The sequence below is a fragment of the Pteropus vampyrus genome, unplaced genomic scaffold, assembly GCF_000151845.1.
Source record: "Pteropus vampyrus isolate Shadow unplaced genomic scaffold, Pvam_2.0 Scaffold16, whole genome shotgun sequence".
NCBI lineage: Eukaryota > Metazoa > Chordata > Mammalia > Chiroptera > Pteropodidae > Pteropus > Pteropus vampyrus.
The window spans coordinates 11,523,325-11,537,382 of record NW_011888797.1 but is presented as its reverse complement, the minus strand read 5'-3'; the positions used below and the strand labels follow the sequence as shown (position 1 = coordinate 11,537,382).

The 14,058-nt window shown below is 46.0% G+C and overlaps 1 protein-coding gene across 4 annotated transcripts; it reads left to right on the top strand.

Annotated features, from left to right (window-relative positions):
- The first annotated feature begins 1,766 nt into the window (after positions 1-1,766).
- Positions 1,767-13,867, top strand: JOSD1 (Josephin domain containing 1). 4 transcript variants are annotated; one of them, XM_011354397.2, is made up of 5 exons: positions 1,767-1,886; positions 2,265-3,094; positions 10,715-10,843; positions 10,979-11,173; positions 11,804-13,867. In XM_011354397.2, exons 2-5 carry the CDS (start codon positions 2,910-2,912, stop codon positions 11,901-11,903), a joined length of 609 nt encoding a protein of 202 aa, XP_011352699.1. In that variant the 5' UTR covers positions 1,767-1,886; positions 2,265-2,909; the 3' UTR covers positions 11,904-13,867. The 4 variants fall into 4 exon arrangements, with proteins under 4 accessions (XP_011352699.1, XP_011352700.1, XP_011352698.1 ...); XM_011354398.2 differs by having other exon boundaries at positions 1,847-1,959; XM_011354396.2 differs by having other exon boundaries at positions 1,850-1,989.
- Positions 13,868-14,058: the final 191 nt, after the last annotated feature.

Below are 14,058 nucleotides of genomic sequence, written 5' to 3'. Positions count from 1 at the left end.
TCTGAAAAGCTTGATGAAATTAGGGATTAGGCCACTTGTCCCAGGCAACAAGCAAGAAAGAACAGCCATTCGAGAAGGTAACATGCTCAATATTTACGGTTTGGAACACAAGATTTAGTGAGCAAGAGGCAAGGTTCAAAATGGCTTTCAGTTTCAGGGATCTACCTGAAAGGAAAGAAGTAACCTCCTCTTGTTCCTGATTTCAACCACAATCAAGTTTTATGTGTACAAAGCTGGGAACCCCAGACAAGAAGTCATCCAATTGCAAAGGTCTTGAAAAGTTATCCGAATGTTTTTTTCCTTTTTTCCTGGCTCAATTGCTCGCCACTATCCTATGTACTTGTGAGATAGTTACAAATATTAAAATCTTTGTCAGAAAAGCCAAATATCAAGGCATTGCACTCTAGAATAATTGATATTTAGTGTTTTGCCAACTGACTCTCCCAGAAAGAATTAAAGTTCAAAATGTGCTGACACCTGACGAGAGACTAAAAAGCATGCCTTTCTCCTTATAGGGCATTGCCCATAATAAATATTCTCAAAGTAGGTGCTTCTTGAATTCAATAAAGAAATCTAAAATCATATTTTAGAGTGGGGATTCCCTACTCATCTTTACATCCATTCTGAAGACAGGTTAGAGCCTGGGTTCAAATCATAGGTCCACTACTTACTAGCTACGTGACCTAGAGCAAATTAATCAACCTTAGTTTGTTTTCTCCTCTAAAAAAAAAAATTAAGTACCTGTATCACAGGATAGTTAGCAGTAAATTTTATATTTGCAAAGCACTTAGAACAGTGCTTACAAGTCTCAATACTTCATCTTACATAAATATAACTAACTCTCAGCTGGCTTACGAATTATAAAAATTTAAGGTAATTCCAAAGTTGTCTGGATCAGCGCAGAGGATCCACATATTAGGCACTCAAGCATGTGTTAAGTGGTAACTGTGTTGAGTGTAATGATGTTGAGTCCTGATGAAGCAGAATTAAAGAAATGACTTAATTGTGATCGTTTTCCAATTTTCTGAACAAAAATTCAAAACGAGGGCAGCTAAGGTGGATAGTGAATATTTGTTGATGCCTTCCACCCTAGGGGTAGATAAAGGGGGGAAAGTCCACTAGGGACTGAATTTACCCTCCTGACACGCCCAATGCGCTCGAGGAAACCCAGAGAGGAAAGCTCTGTTGCAGCCACCGTGAGGCGGAGAGGACAGTGCGTAGTAAAATCGAAATACAAGACCGAGGAACTGAAATCGGATTCTTCACTCGACTTGAAATATGACTCTCAGCCGCAGCGCGGTCGGGCCCACTAACCAAGAGAACTTGCGCCCGACCCTGTCAATAAGCTGCCCTGAAATCACCTGGTGAACGGCGCGCTAGACAAACACAAAACGGTCAACACAGGAGTAACTGCTCCAGGTTCGCGAAAGCACTCTGCTGGAGTACAACGGCCCAGAGAGAGGGACGGGGTGGGGACAGTTGCGAAGTGCAGCCGCAGGCTGGGTCGCCGCCCCGGAACGGCGCCGACGCCCGGGGGAGAGGCGGTGATGGGAGCGGCGGGCGTCGAGGCGGGACTCCGCACACCGCCCCGCCCTGCGCAGCCCGGGGAGGAGCAGAGCCGAGGAACCGGGCACCAGCTCTAACCCGCTGCCGCAGCCAGGCTCCGCAGCCCCGCATGGGGAGGGCCGCTGTCGTCGCACCCATCAGGTCGTCCAACGTTGCCGGCACCTGCCCAACAGATGCACAGCCGCTGCAGCCCCCAAAGCCGGAGCCTCTGACGTCACGCTGACGTCAGACATGACGCCGCGGCGGGGCGGGATCCGGGAAGGCGCAGGAGGGCGTTTCCGGAGCACGCGCCCGGCGAGGGCCGCTGACGTCGGGCTCAGGTGCGCGCGCTCTGCCGCTCGCCTGAGCGCGGCCCAGGTGGTGGCCAGCAGCTCCAGGTGGCGGCCTGCGGCGGTGAGGGGGCGACCGGCGGCGCGGACGCGAGTAGGCGTCGGGGCCGGATTTGGGGGAGCGACGGGAGGGCGCCTCGGCTTGCATTCACGTGACCGGCGGGGAGCTTGGGGTTTCGGTAGCGAGACGGGTGGGCCCCCGAGGGCGAGGCGAATTGTCCGGTCCCACCCCTCGCAGGCCTACAAGTCCCAGCAAAGGACTTTCCCTCGCCCTGGGGCCAGATCCGCCGCGCCACTTCCCGGACCAGCTGGGTACTTCGCGGCGGCCCGTCTGACCGCGGGAGCTGACCGGGGTTGTCTCCCCCGCAGGGCCACGGCGAAAAGGTGAGAGTCCGCGCTTTCCGAAGGAGCCGCGCCCGCCTCGACCCGCGCCCTGCGGGGCCCTACCGCACCCAAGGGGATGGAAAGGCGCCCCCGAGGCCCCTGCACGGCCCGCGATCTCACGCTGGCCGGCCCTCGCTAGCTGCTCGAATTTTGCGAACAAGGCCACCTAGGCCTTGTCTCCTGAATCAGTGGCGTTGTGGTTCTAAAGAAATGGAAGAAAAGGAGCGATGTGACAGATTCCGTTTGGCCCTCCTGCGTTGAGGCCTGGTTGGCTTTTGCAGAGAGGAAAATACAGCAAGAAAATCGTGGTTTTTTGGAGGGGGGGTGGGAGGGGAGGGTGGGAGAAGGGAACAAGGTCTTAGATTTTATACGATTTTTAAAAATTCTGTACTTTGAAAGTGGTGGCGAAATACACTAATCCAAAAGTTATTTTTCTATTGAGAAGAGAGAAGAGGTAGATTGTTTTTCCTCTTGATTCCAACCTTTTCTCCCCGTGACAAAGCATAAATCATGGACACCAGAAAATAAGGTGGACCTCAGGAATCCTGGAAAGACTGAGAAGCTTACATTCTTCCTCAGGAGGGAAGGGTGGGGTGTTTTTAGCCCTCTCTGGAACCTAAAACGAAAAACATGAGTTGCGTGCCATGGAAAGGAGACAAGGCCAAATCTGAATCATTGGAGCTGCCCCAGGCAGCACCCCCACAAATCTACCATGAGAAACAGCGCAGGGAGCTCTGCGCGCTGCATGCCCTCAATAACGTCTTCCAGGACAGCAACGCTTTCACCCGGGAAACGCTGCAAGAGATTTTTCAGAGGTAGGGGACTCGATGCTTCTTGGCATCTTGATACTTTTTACTATCTGAATTTCTGTGGGCGGGGCGATGTCTCAGCTACAGAGACTTTCACAACCAACAAGTATTATCAGCTAGGTGCCGTTAGCAGCTATGAGACAGAGTAATAGAAAGGATAATCACTACCATTTATTGAGCGCTTACTGTGGACTAGGCACTGTGCTGAGTGCCTCAGTGGTGTCATCTCAACAATCTCATGGAATATGTGTTGTTATTTCCATTTCATGGATAAAGACAGGGCTCAGAGAAGTTAAGTAATTTGCCTGAGGCAACGAGATGGAGCCTAGCTTGAATTCAAGTTTGTTTCTGTGCTGTTGACCACTATGCTATAATGCTTCTGACGTCCTGCCCCCAAGGAGGTTACAGTCTAGAAAGGGACAGGATATGTACACGCTCGGTCACCTGTTATCAGAAGTGGAATGTTGTGGGTTCCATGAGAAAGGTGAATACACAATGCTCAGCTTTTCTATGAGGCCATGTGCTGGCCTAGGTGCTTTTCATACACTGTTTTGTGTAGCCCTCCCAACGATGTTTCTCCTTCTCTATTTTACTGATAGAGAAACAGGCAGAAAGTTCAGGTAATTTGTCCAAATAGCCTCTAAGTAGCAAAGCTACATCGTGAAGCTGACTCGATCTCCTCCCTTTTCTATTTCATTCTAGGTGCCCTTTCTTACTCACTTTGCCAAATGCTACCAGACAGGTGGATAGAAGTTCAGCTTTTTTCTCTCTGCTTTGATGTTCTAAAATTATTTGATCAAAGGGTTTGAGAATTAGTTCTGCAGTGTCTGGATGGAAACAGCAGCCTGTCTGCTGTCCATAGCAACTCTGGCAGTGAGCCTGTCTCATTCCTCCAGCTCCAAAGTGTTAGGCTTGCTCAGTTTTCAGTGCAGAGAAAGCTCAAGAATTTTCAAGCTGTGCATATTGGCGGTTCCAGAAGACTCTTTTCTGACTCCTTTCACTTAGAGATGTAATTATGGCCCCAGAAGTACCTGAATTACAGCTGGAAACAACTTATTTGGGATGATTTGTGAAGCATAGGTGTGGACCACTTACCCCGAAAGAAACATAGCCCCCTCTTAAAAGAATGTTAATCCCAGTGTACCAACAAAATTATAATGAGGATAATCATTTTCCACTGCCAGTAATAACCATAGTAATGCATTAGCAGGGCAGATGTGGCATTTGCATCATGGCCATTATCTGGCAACCAGAATTAACTCTCTTGAGGAAATGGGGCCCTGGTAGGTGAAATAATGTGTCTCGGATCACCAAGTCATGTAACCGAAAAGATTAGAAACAAGGCCAGTCCATCAGATTGTTTCCTTTTGGCCAGGCGTTAATACTTTTTCTAATTCCTAATTGGATATTCGCAAATTATTTCCTAACCTAAGACTAAGGAAGAAGGAAAGGAGTGCTCAAATGGGCTGGTACCTGGGAATGTGTAACAGTCTTGGCAACAGCCTTATCAATAGTGATTCAAGGAAACTAGGATTCAGTTTAAGTAATTTGCCCAGTTTTACTCACTAGTAAATTTCAACAGTCAAGATTCTGTGTGTCCATTCAGAAGATTTTCACGTCTATAAATTTGGCCCCTGACCTGACACAATGACGATCGCTAACAGATGAACACTCACTCTGTGCAAAGTACAGTTCTGAGTGCTTTCCTTGTGTTAACTTACTCCTCACACTGATCTTAAAAGGTAGATTCTGTTATTTCCCATTTTGCTAGATGAGGACATCACACTGATCTTAGAAGGTAGATTCTGTTATTTCCCATTTTTCTAGATGAGGAAATCATGGCAGAGAGAGTTCACAGAGTTATAGATGGCAGGATTTGGACCCAGTTTTTGTGACTCCAGGGACTGCCCTCCCAACTGCTCTGCTGCTTCTCGAGTGTTGGAAAGGCATGTCAGAACATTACATCGTCAGTACCCGTTCACCCTGCCAGTAAGTTGGGACTGGGTCCGAAGAAGATGTGGACTATGATTATAAGCTGGCCGTGGATAATAGCAGGGCTCTTTCATCTGTTTTTCCTGAATGAAAGAATGCTAAATATTTGCTAAACACTCATATGGAACCAGAGTACTATTCCTGGCTTTTAAAACTTTAGAAGGTGTGCTACACGCCCCAGTTGCCGAGCAGCTCAATGTAAAGATCCACCTTAAAGTAAAGCAAACCAGTATGTCAGGAGAATATACTGTGTCCCCACTGCAGAGGCAGAATTCTATGCTGTATATATATGTACATATTTATAGTATTTATGGAAAGATTCTCTGTGGACAAATAGAAACAAAAGAAGCATGAAAAGGGAGCAGAGGAAAAAAAGCAAGGGGAGAAGAGGTGAGAGAGAGAGAGAAAAAATGGAATCTTTTAAACAAACATTTGCCGGCTGCCTGCAGTGTGCCAGGCACTGCTAGGCACTGTAGAGAAAACGAGTTGAATAGGACTCACCCTCTGAGAAGTACATCTCAGAGCTATACATTGACCAGGACTTGGGAGTAGATTAAAGTTAGAACCATGAAATCTAGAGCAATTTAAAAGGAAAAGATGATCTGTTTGGGTCTTAACAGAAAGAACAGTAATGTTGGTAGGTTTAACTAGTTAATTTTAGATTCTCAGACCCAAAGCTCTATGCTGAAGATGTGGCTAATGAATGGTAGAAATGAGAGAAAATTTTTTATTAATGCCATTTGTTGAGAGGAATTTCATCCTAGCAGTTGAATTTTAGCCAAATAAAAGAAGAGAAATACAAAAACAGGGTGGAGTTTCAATACAGTCGTGGACATGAGATGACTCATATTTGGAATAGAAATGAATGCGAACTTAGAAAGAACTAAGTTAATGACTTGGCAGCAACGTGGGGTTAGGGAAGAGAAGAGTCAGAGGTGTGACAGGCTCAGTCCAGGATTAGGAGATAGTGGTAGTATCTGCAGTGATAGCAAAAGGAGGTTTGAAAAGCATCAGTTTTCAAGATGTGAAATTAGAGAAAAGATCAGAAACTAGGCTCGTGTCATCAGTGTGCATGTATATAGATGGTGATGTTTGATCCCATTTTATCGTATATGTGTCTATGCTTTGAAAAAGAAAGAACCTAGGAGTCAAATGATAAAGTAGTAGCTTTGCTAGGTCGTTTTGAAAATCTTTTGGTCTCAAACATTTTCACTAGATTCATCTCTACTTTTTATTGATCGACTGTCCTCGCAGCTAGGTATTTGTTCCCCTCCCAAATAAAATACCTGTTAAAATCTAAATAGATAGAAACTAGCTTGGTACCAGGGGGAAAATCAAATGCAAGCTGGGACAGAGACTATAGAGATTGGTGCACAACCAGCATTCTCTACCATAGAGGGGAAGTCCTCCTGCCTCCCTATTAAAAGGTCCTTGAGCAAGTGGAAGGAGCCACGGTTATAGGCATGGTGTTTTAAATTGAGAAAAGGTGGTGTTGGGTGGTAACCTTTGGAGATTTGAATTATCTCATCCAAAAGTCAGGCAAACACATCATCGTTGTCATCATAGCCAACACCTACAGAGTACTTCTGTGTGCCCGGCCCTATAATCCGTGCTTTATATATTTAATAATTTAAAGACATCAGGAAGTTCTGAGTTATGTTTTCTAATAGTACATCTCTTCAGACCAGATAAAAAGGAAAATAATAATTACAGAAGGAATCTTGATGAATGTCTCCATCTTTTTATTAAAACGTGAACTCATTGCCATAGCTAGACACAGTGGTAACCACCAGAGAGGACTTGGAACTTACCTGAGGTGTGAGACCTGGACTAGAGCCCATCTTCTCACTTGTAGATCAGGGGTCCAAACTCCCCTTCCCCTGCTCCTCAGCACCGGCATCACCGCCTCAGCTCCACCTCAGATCATCAGGCTTTAGATTCTCAAAGGAGCACTGGTCCCTGGTGCCAAAAAGGTTGGGGACTGCTGTGTAGATCACTTCAAATCTCATGGCTCTAACCTCTGGCCGTGATGACAAAAGTGAGAAGCCTGCCTTGTTTTATGGTCTGGAATTTCTAGCGAAATCATTAAGACAGTCTAGAACAGGAGTTTGCCAAGGAGCCTCAAGAAAACAATTCATTGGAACAGAACAGGATCCTATGGAATTCAGTTTGGGACCAGTGTGTCAAAATATCCAGGACACTGTTCAGTGTAGCCTTAGTCTATTCAGAGCTGGGAGGTTGAATCCTAGCTCTGCACTTGCTAGCTAGGTATGACTGGGCAAGTCACAGTGACCTAGTCACACCTCAGCTTCCTGATTTACATTATGGAGTTAATCTCTCAAGATTGGTGGAAGGATTAAATGATAAAGTTTATAAAAGTAATTAACAGTGGGCACTTAATTATTGTTAACATCGAAGCAAGTGCTGGTATCATAGGCACACTGGGCAGACGCCACTTATTTAAATGACCACCTCTCTAGGAATGAGATGGAAGCCATTCTCAGCATGTCCTGCATTCATCCTTTTGGCCAGCACGTGGTTTACTCAGTTGCCAGTGCCTAGTTGTGAGGGATACAGAGCAGAAGAGCCATTTCTTTGGCTTTAGGAATTTACTGTTCGGACATGTATAAAACAACCGAATTCTTCAATGGTCCTGTAAGAGCAGTCCTTCCCATTTTTACAGAAAAGTTCACGGACGTGGAGGTTAAATCTCACAATTAGTATCAGTGCTGCTTGGATGTGAACTTAGATATGTGTGGTCCTCCGTTTCCCTCCTTTCTTGCTACAAGGGAGCCAGGAAAGATTCTATGGAGGAGGTAGGATGCCAGGCTGAGCCTGAAGAAGCTTTAGGATTTGGCTTGGAACAGAAGTAAGATGAAAAAATAGAGGCCACGCAGTGGCCTGAAGTGCACTAAGCCCAATGAGGGGGAAACGGCAGGCTTAGTAGGGCTTGGAGGGTGGAGCTGGCCTACCAAGCAGTTGGCTCCCTTGGCAGTTCTTCCATAAAAGAGTGGAATGATGCCTTGGTGAATGTGGCAGGAACATACAGGTGACTTGGAGGAAGTTTGGAAGCAAGGAGATCAATTTAGGAACCTGTTTCAAAAGTCCAGGTGTGAGGTGATGGGCCTCTAGTTGGGGGGGCGGTGAGAGTGAGTGTAGACAGGAAAACATTTGAACCTGAGATAGAAGATGTAGGATGGGAGAAGAGACCCTTGGAACACTAGCCCTGTAAAGTGCACCTCCAAAACTGCGTGGTCAAATATGTTTGGGGACTGAATGATACTATACGCCATCTCCTCAAGGTGAATATTAGCATATTAGGGGTTCCGAGAATTCTTGTAGGAAACCTGTTTTCTTGATTCATTGATCTGTTGTATTGAATGTCTCCTGTGATCTTCTGGGAACACAGTCAGAAAAGTGCGGCTCTAACATCTGAGCCTGGTCGGGTTAGCTGGTGAAAGAGGTGGAAGACTGAGCAGGTTCTTTGTTGGAGCTTTCATGCATCTGCCGGCTAGGGACTTCACTGAAAGTAATGAGAAGCTATTGAAAACACAGCGAAGGGAAAGGAATGTTATATATCTTGAGCCGCTCTTTCATAGGCTTTCATATTTAATCCCTGTGCCCAAGAACCCACTGAGAGCCTTTGCACTGTTAAGCTACAATTTAGGCCCAGACCCCAGGGACTCAGCTGGCCTTTCCTTTTATCAACTGGCCAATACCATCCACTCTGATCATAGGTCCTAGACATAAGACAGGCACAACTTTGAATGCAGACAAACCCAAGTTTGAATCCTAGTTCTGTCACTTGTAAGTGATCATAGGCAAGTCATTCAAATTTCAGTTTTTCAAACCTATAAAATGGAAATAATTTATAGCTTCATGGGCTTACTGTGAGAATCAACTGAGATAGATATGAAGGCATCGGTCATGGGCTTGGCACAGAAGTTTTCAATAAATGGTAGTTATTGTTACAGAGAAAACAAAGTTGCAGAGTGGAATTTAGTGTCTTCAGACACCCTTCTTTGCCAGCTCTGGAGACGAACACATAAGCTCTTCTCATTTCATGGCTCCACTATCAATATTTACAGGAAAAGAGATAGGATAACAAACAGGAACATTTCATCAAACATTCCTTGAGCACCTGTCAGGTGCCTGGCAGTCTTTGGCCCTGGTGAGGTGGCATTAACAGGATAAAGAAGGCCCCTGCTGTCATTCTGTGTGGAAATCAGACAAATGAGGAGACATGTCCAGTAGTGACATGGGCTATAACTAAAGCGGTGGGTGTAAGGGCAAGTGACTAGGAGAGAGCTAAGATTGGGTGGTCAGAAAAGGCGTCTAAGACAATAATACCTGACACCCAAATAATAAGGAGCTGGCCAAGTGACGATCCAGGGGAAGAGCATTTGAGACAGCCGCCACCGTGGGTGAGTATAAAGACCCTCAGTGAGGAAGAGCTTTGTGTGTGCAAGGAGCAGAGGTCTGTGTGGTAAGAGGTGGAATGAGGTCAGCAGGATCCCAAGGGCCTGCAGGCCAAAGGAAATAATGTAGGTTGTATTTAAATGCTTTGGGAGCCATTAGAGAGTTAAGCAATGGCAGGAGTAGGTTTTATGTTTGAAAACTTATCAGTATGTTGGCTGTGTGTAGAGAAGTTTTTTTTAAAAAACTTTTGATAAGATTTCTTAAGTTTTTAGAATTGACCTAAAGTCTCTGTTTTCTTCTGGAGATGGCATTTTTCCTCAAGTCCTGGCCTGATAAGCCTCCACCTGCCTCTGAAAGCAAAATCATAGGATTGGAGATGCCTTCAGACTGACAGTGACTTGAGATGGAGTGGCTAAAGAGGCCTGAGCAACAGTGGCTTTAAACTGGGTGGGCAAAGCAGACCGCGTTGAGTTTTGTCTGTCTGGCACAAAATTTTTTTTTCAATTGATTATTTGTGTTTTCATATTTAAAAAATGGTTTTTTTCCAAGTTTTTATACACACATATATTTGGAATACTTTAGGGGGGCCAGGCATTCCAGTTTAATACAGGCATTGCTACTTTTTATGGCTTTACATCTGGCCCCAATTCATATATTTATGTCACCTGCCTGGGCTCTTGTAGGCCGTTGAGTATTAAATGGTTAATGATTACCAAGTGTGCAAGCCTTAAGTAGAAAACATTTAAACCGTAAAAAGCAAGAGTAACAATAAATTGAAATGAAAATTAAAGTATTGAATACTCATGCAAATGAAAATATCAAATACTATTTCCCATTGTTAAAAAAGAGGCTTGTATCAGGGCAGAAAAATCATCAAGCACAAAGACTGCAGGAGTGGATAGGCTGGGGATTTCATAAATGAGACTCCCTCATGGAACATTCTTTGTGTCCACTGTCTTCACTGTAGACACACTTTCTAAATCGTAGGCAAATAGGCCCCATCACTACTGAATTACTGTTTTGCATAAAGGTAATCTCTAAGGCAGTAAAAGCCCAGACTGCAAAATACTTTGGTGAGAGCTGGTTACGGTTTACTGGAATGGGGGAAACAAACTTTTGGGGGCAGTTGTTTAAAGTGCTCTTTTGTCCCTGGTAGCGTAGGGCAAGGAGAGTTAGACCAGCCAAGTCTCAGCCCTCCTCCTTTAACATCTGTAGGTTATCTCCAAATACCATGGTGACCCCCCACAAGAAGAGCATGCTGGGAAATGGGAACTATGATGTGAACGTCATTATGGCAGCACTTCAAACCAAAGGCTACGAAGCTGTTTGGTGGGACAAGCGCAGGTAACCTGAAAGCTTGACTTGATGAGAACCAGCAGTCAGGGCTTGAATGGGGATGTGGGGGGCCAGCTGTGGTGTGGACAGCCAGGGAACCTTGCGGAGCTGGCGTCTCGCAGCCTGACAGTTTCTCTTCTGCAGGGACGTCAGTGCCATTGCTCTCACTAATGTCATGGGCTTCATCATGAATCTACCCTCCAGCCTGTGCTGGGGGCCACTGAAGTTGCCTCTCAAGAGGCAGCACTGGATCTGCGTTCGAGAGGTGGGCGGTACCTACTACAACCTTGACTCCAAACTGAAGATGCCCGAGTGGATTGGAGGCGAGAGCGAGCTCAGGTACCTGTGGTGGCTAATGTACTGCTATGTCGGGGAAGTTGAGCTTTATTTTTGGTTATTTGACAAAGGAAATGAAATTCCTAGCTTTGGTTGTAGTTGGATCCTCCACCTGCCTTACTTAGAATCATAGGGTCTCAGTCTTGAAAGACCTGAAGCTTTGATGGCCCGTGAGGTTTAGTCCCTTTGGTAGAGGAGTTCCAGCACCTGGGATGCTGGCCTTCTGTCTGGTGAGACTGGCATTGTAATGTTCTCCACACTTACCGTGACAGTATGGCTGCCAGTTCAGAGAAAGGAAGACAAACATTCAGGCCACAGAGGGTTAAATTTCCCTGGGATCAAAGAAAAAACTTTTTTCTTTTTAACAATTAGAAGTCCTTTACTTTAGAGTACTTTGGGCTGACTCTGTTCGTTACAGAACTAGCTACTGTTGGCAATGATAAATGTATGAGGAGCAAAAATTCAGATTGGAAATCTAACTGGACAGGATGAGGGGTATCCACAAGTGGAACAGATCACTCTGGAATGTTTTGAGGACTGCCAAGGGAATAAATAATGAGGTTTCTGGTGAACCGGAATTTGCAGTTTTACCAGCATTTCACTTTCTCTTTCATCTGCTGTTTTTTCCCACAGGAAATTTCTAAAACATCATTTGCGAGGAAAGAACTGTGAACTCCTGCTGGTGGTACCAGAAGAGGTGGAGGCCCATCAGAGTTGGAGGGCCGATGTGTAACAGTTCTACCCAAGCTTCCCTCACCTCAGTCCCCTAAATCCTCTGTGATGTGCTGTGGCCTATGCAGTGGGTCTGTCCTTGCCACTTCCCCAAACATCTCATCGGGTTTTTCAGATTTGACAGTGCAACAGGCCAAACGTGTGGGCTGCTAAAAGAACGAACCAGCGCTACTCGTTCCTAGGAAGGGAAGGTGAGAGCTGTGATCAGGGCAGGCGATGGGAGACCTTTTAGTTACGAGGAGAAAAGAAGGTGGGTCCTAGCTTATTTTCCCTTTTCCTGTGAGGACTTGACAGAGGCTCTGCTGGAGTTTACTGCTGCTGACTCAACCGGAGGTGCTGCCTCCACTTTCCCTCTCCTGGCCACTAGTGAGTCTGAAGGCACACTACATGCAAAGTGTGACTGACTTGAAAGACCCAGAGCAAAAGGGCCTCTCAGGAAACCACCTCCAACCCCAGCAGCACTACAGCTCCAACCCTTGATGCCCCCGCCTCACCCCGTTTCTAAGGGTGGTTTATGGCCATCTTTGGAGTTTTATAATGAAAAGTTCTCTAATATTCCACACCGGGTGGTTGAATCCTACAGCATTCTAGCATGACTGGGTGAGGTGGATACCTAAGAGGACATGGCCAAAGCCAGGCTGGGGCAGGTATGAGTGACCTGTCTGCCTCACTCCAGCATTGTCCCTGTCACTTCATTGCATTGATTTAAGAGACTCTGGAGCACAAGATAAGCAAAAGGACAGTTTTCCCAGTTGACTCACTCTGGCAAAATCTGGAAAAAGTCAGTCTGCGTTCAACATCAAGTTTCATGAGTTTAAGACAGTTGGGTGAAGAAAGTATTGTGAAGATAAGCTTCTCAGATTAAGAACAGCTGGAATCAGTAGATATTATAGGCTCAGAGTCACTCTAGTGACAAGAAGCAGGGCCCTCAGGTTGAGTGGTTATGTGCATTGTAATAGGACCTGGGTTTGTCATCTTTCTGTAGTTTTCCTTCCAAACCGAGAATTGACCCACCCCAAGCTCTGTAGGCCACTATTCTCTTGCAACTTTGGAAGCGAGGAGGGAAAGTATCATACCACACTCTGTGCCACCAGTGGTTGTGGTGCCTCAAGGCAGGTGGGCAGGCAGGGACGGCCTGTCTCGCCCTTACAGATCGGTGGTCTTGGCAGGTCTGAGAGCTGCCCCACTGGCCAGACTTTTCTCCAGCAGCAAAGCCAGCCTGGGGCTTGCATGTCAAACCTGAGCAAGCTTACCGGATGAAGCTGAGGCTTTCTCCTCCCCACTGTGACTGGAGTGCATGTTTACACCAGCACTTTTTCTGCACATGTATCTTCAATCCAACAAGGCCGTTTTTTTTATGCTGAGTAACAAGCCACCAAGCGGCTACTGCATTACACTGTCTCAGCAACTGGCTGCAGTCTCTTCTGCACCATTTTCTACACCAGACCTGCTTGGCACCACAGGGAGCTCTTTACCCCTGCACAATGACATTCCAACCACCACCAGCCAGAAGTTACAGCCAGCCTTGCTGATTGTCACAAGCAGGACCTTGGATCCATTGGCACTGTCAGTGATAGTAAGCCATTTCCTGGGAAGAGGAAGAAACTCCTCTCCGCCAATCTGCTTGGGCTTGTGCAAATGGCACTTCAATGGGGTCTCCATGCAGTTGGAGTCCGTGAGCCAATGGGATATGCAAAGATGCTTAAACATTTCAGGGCTGGTTTCTCTGTTCATATCCAATTCTGGTGCTTAGGAACAGGGACCCACGCTGATGCCCAAGGGCAAAAAGCCCATTTCCTTTAAGGAAAAGGGCAGGCCTGGCCCTGATGCCCAGTAAGGGGCAACCCTAGGCTTGTTTTTCTTGCTTTTATTTTCCCCTCTTTTTGTTGGCCTTGTGCTGGGTTTGTTTACAAAAGATGTATTTTGTTTAACCAAATATTAAAAATGGAGAACTCTGTACATGAATCTGTCTGCCTGAATTCTGTAATTATGTAAAGGAGGGGGGAAATAAACTTTAGTGTGACGCTGCCTTTGAAGGAATTCACTACCGTCACAAATCATCTTTTAGAGATATGTCGTACTTTGGGGCAGCACGTGTCTTTCCTTCTAAAATGGTCTATAATTTCAAGGTGTGTATCACAAGCACGTGCATGACA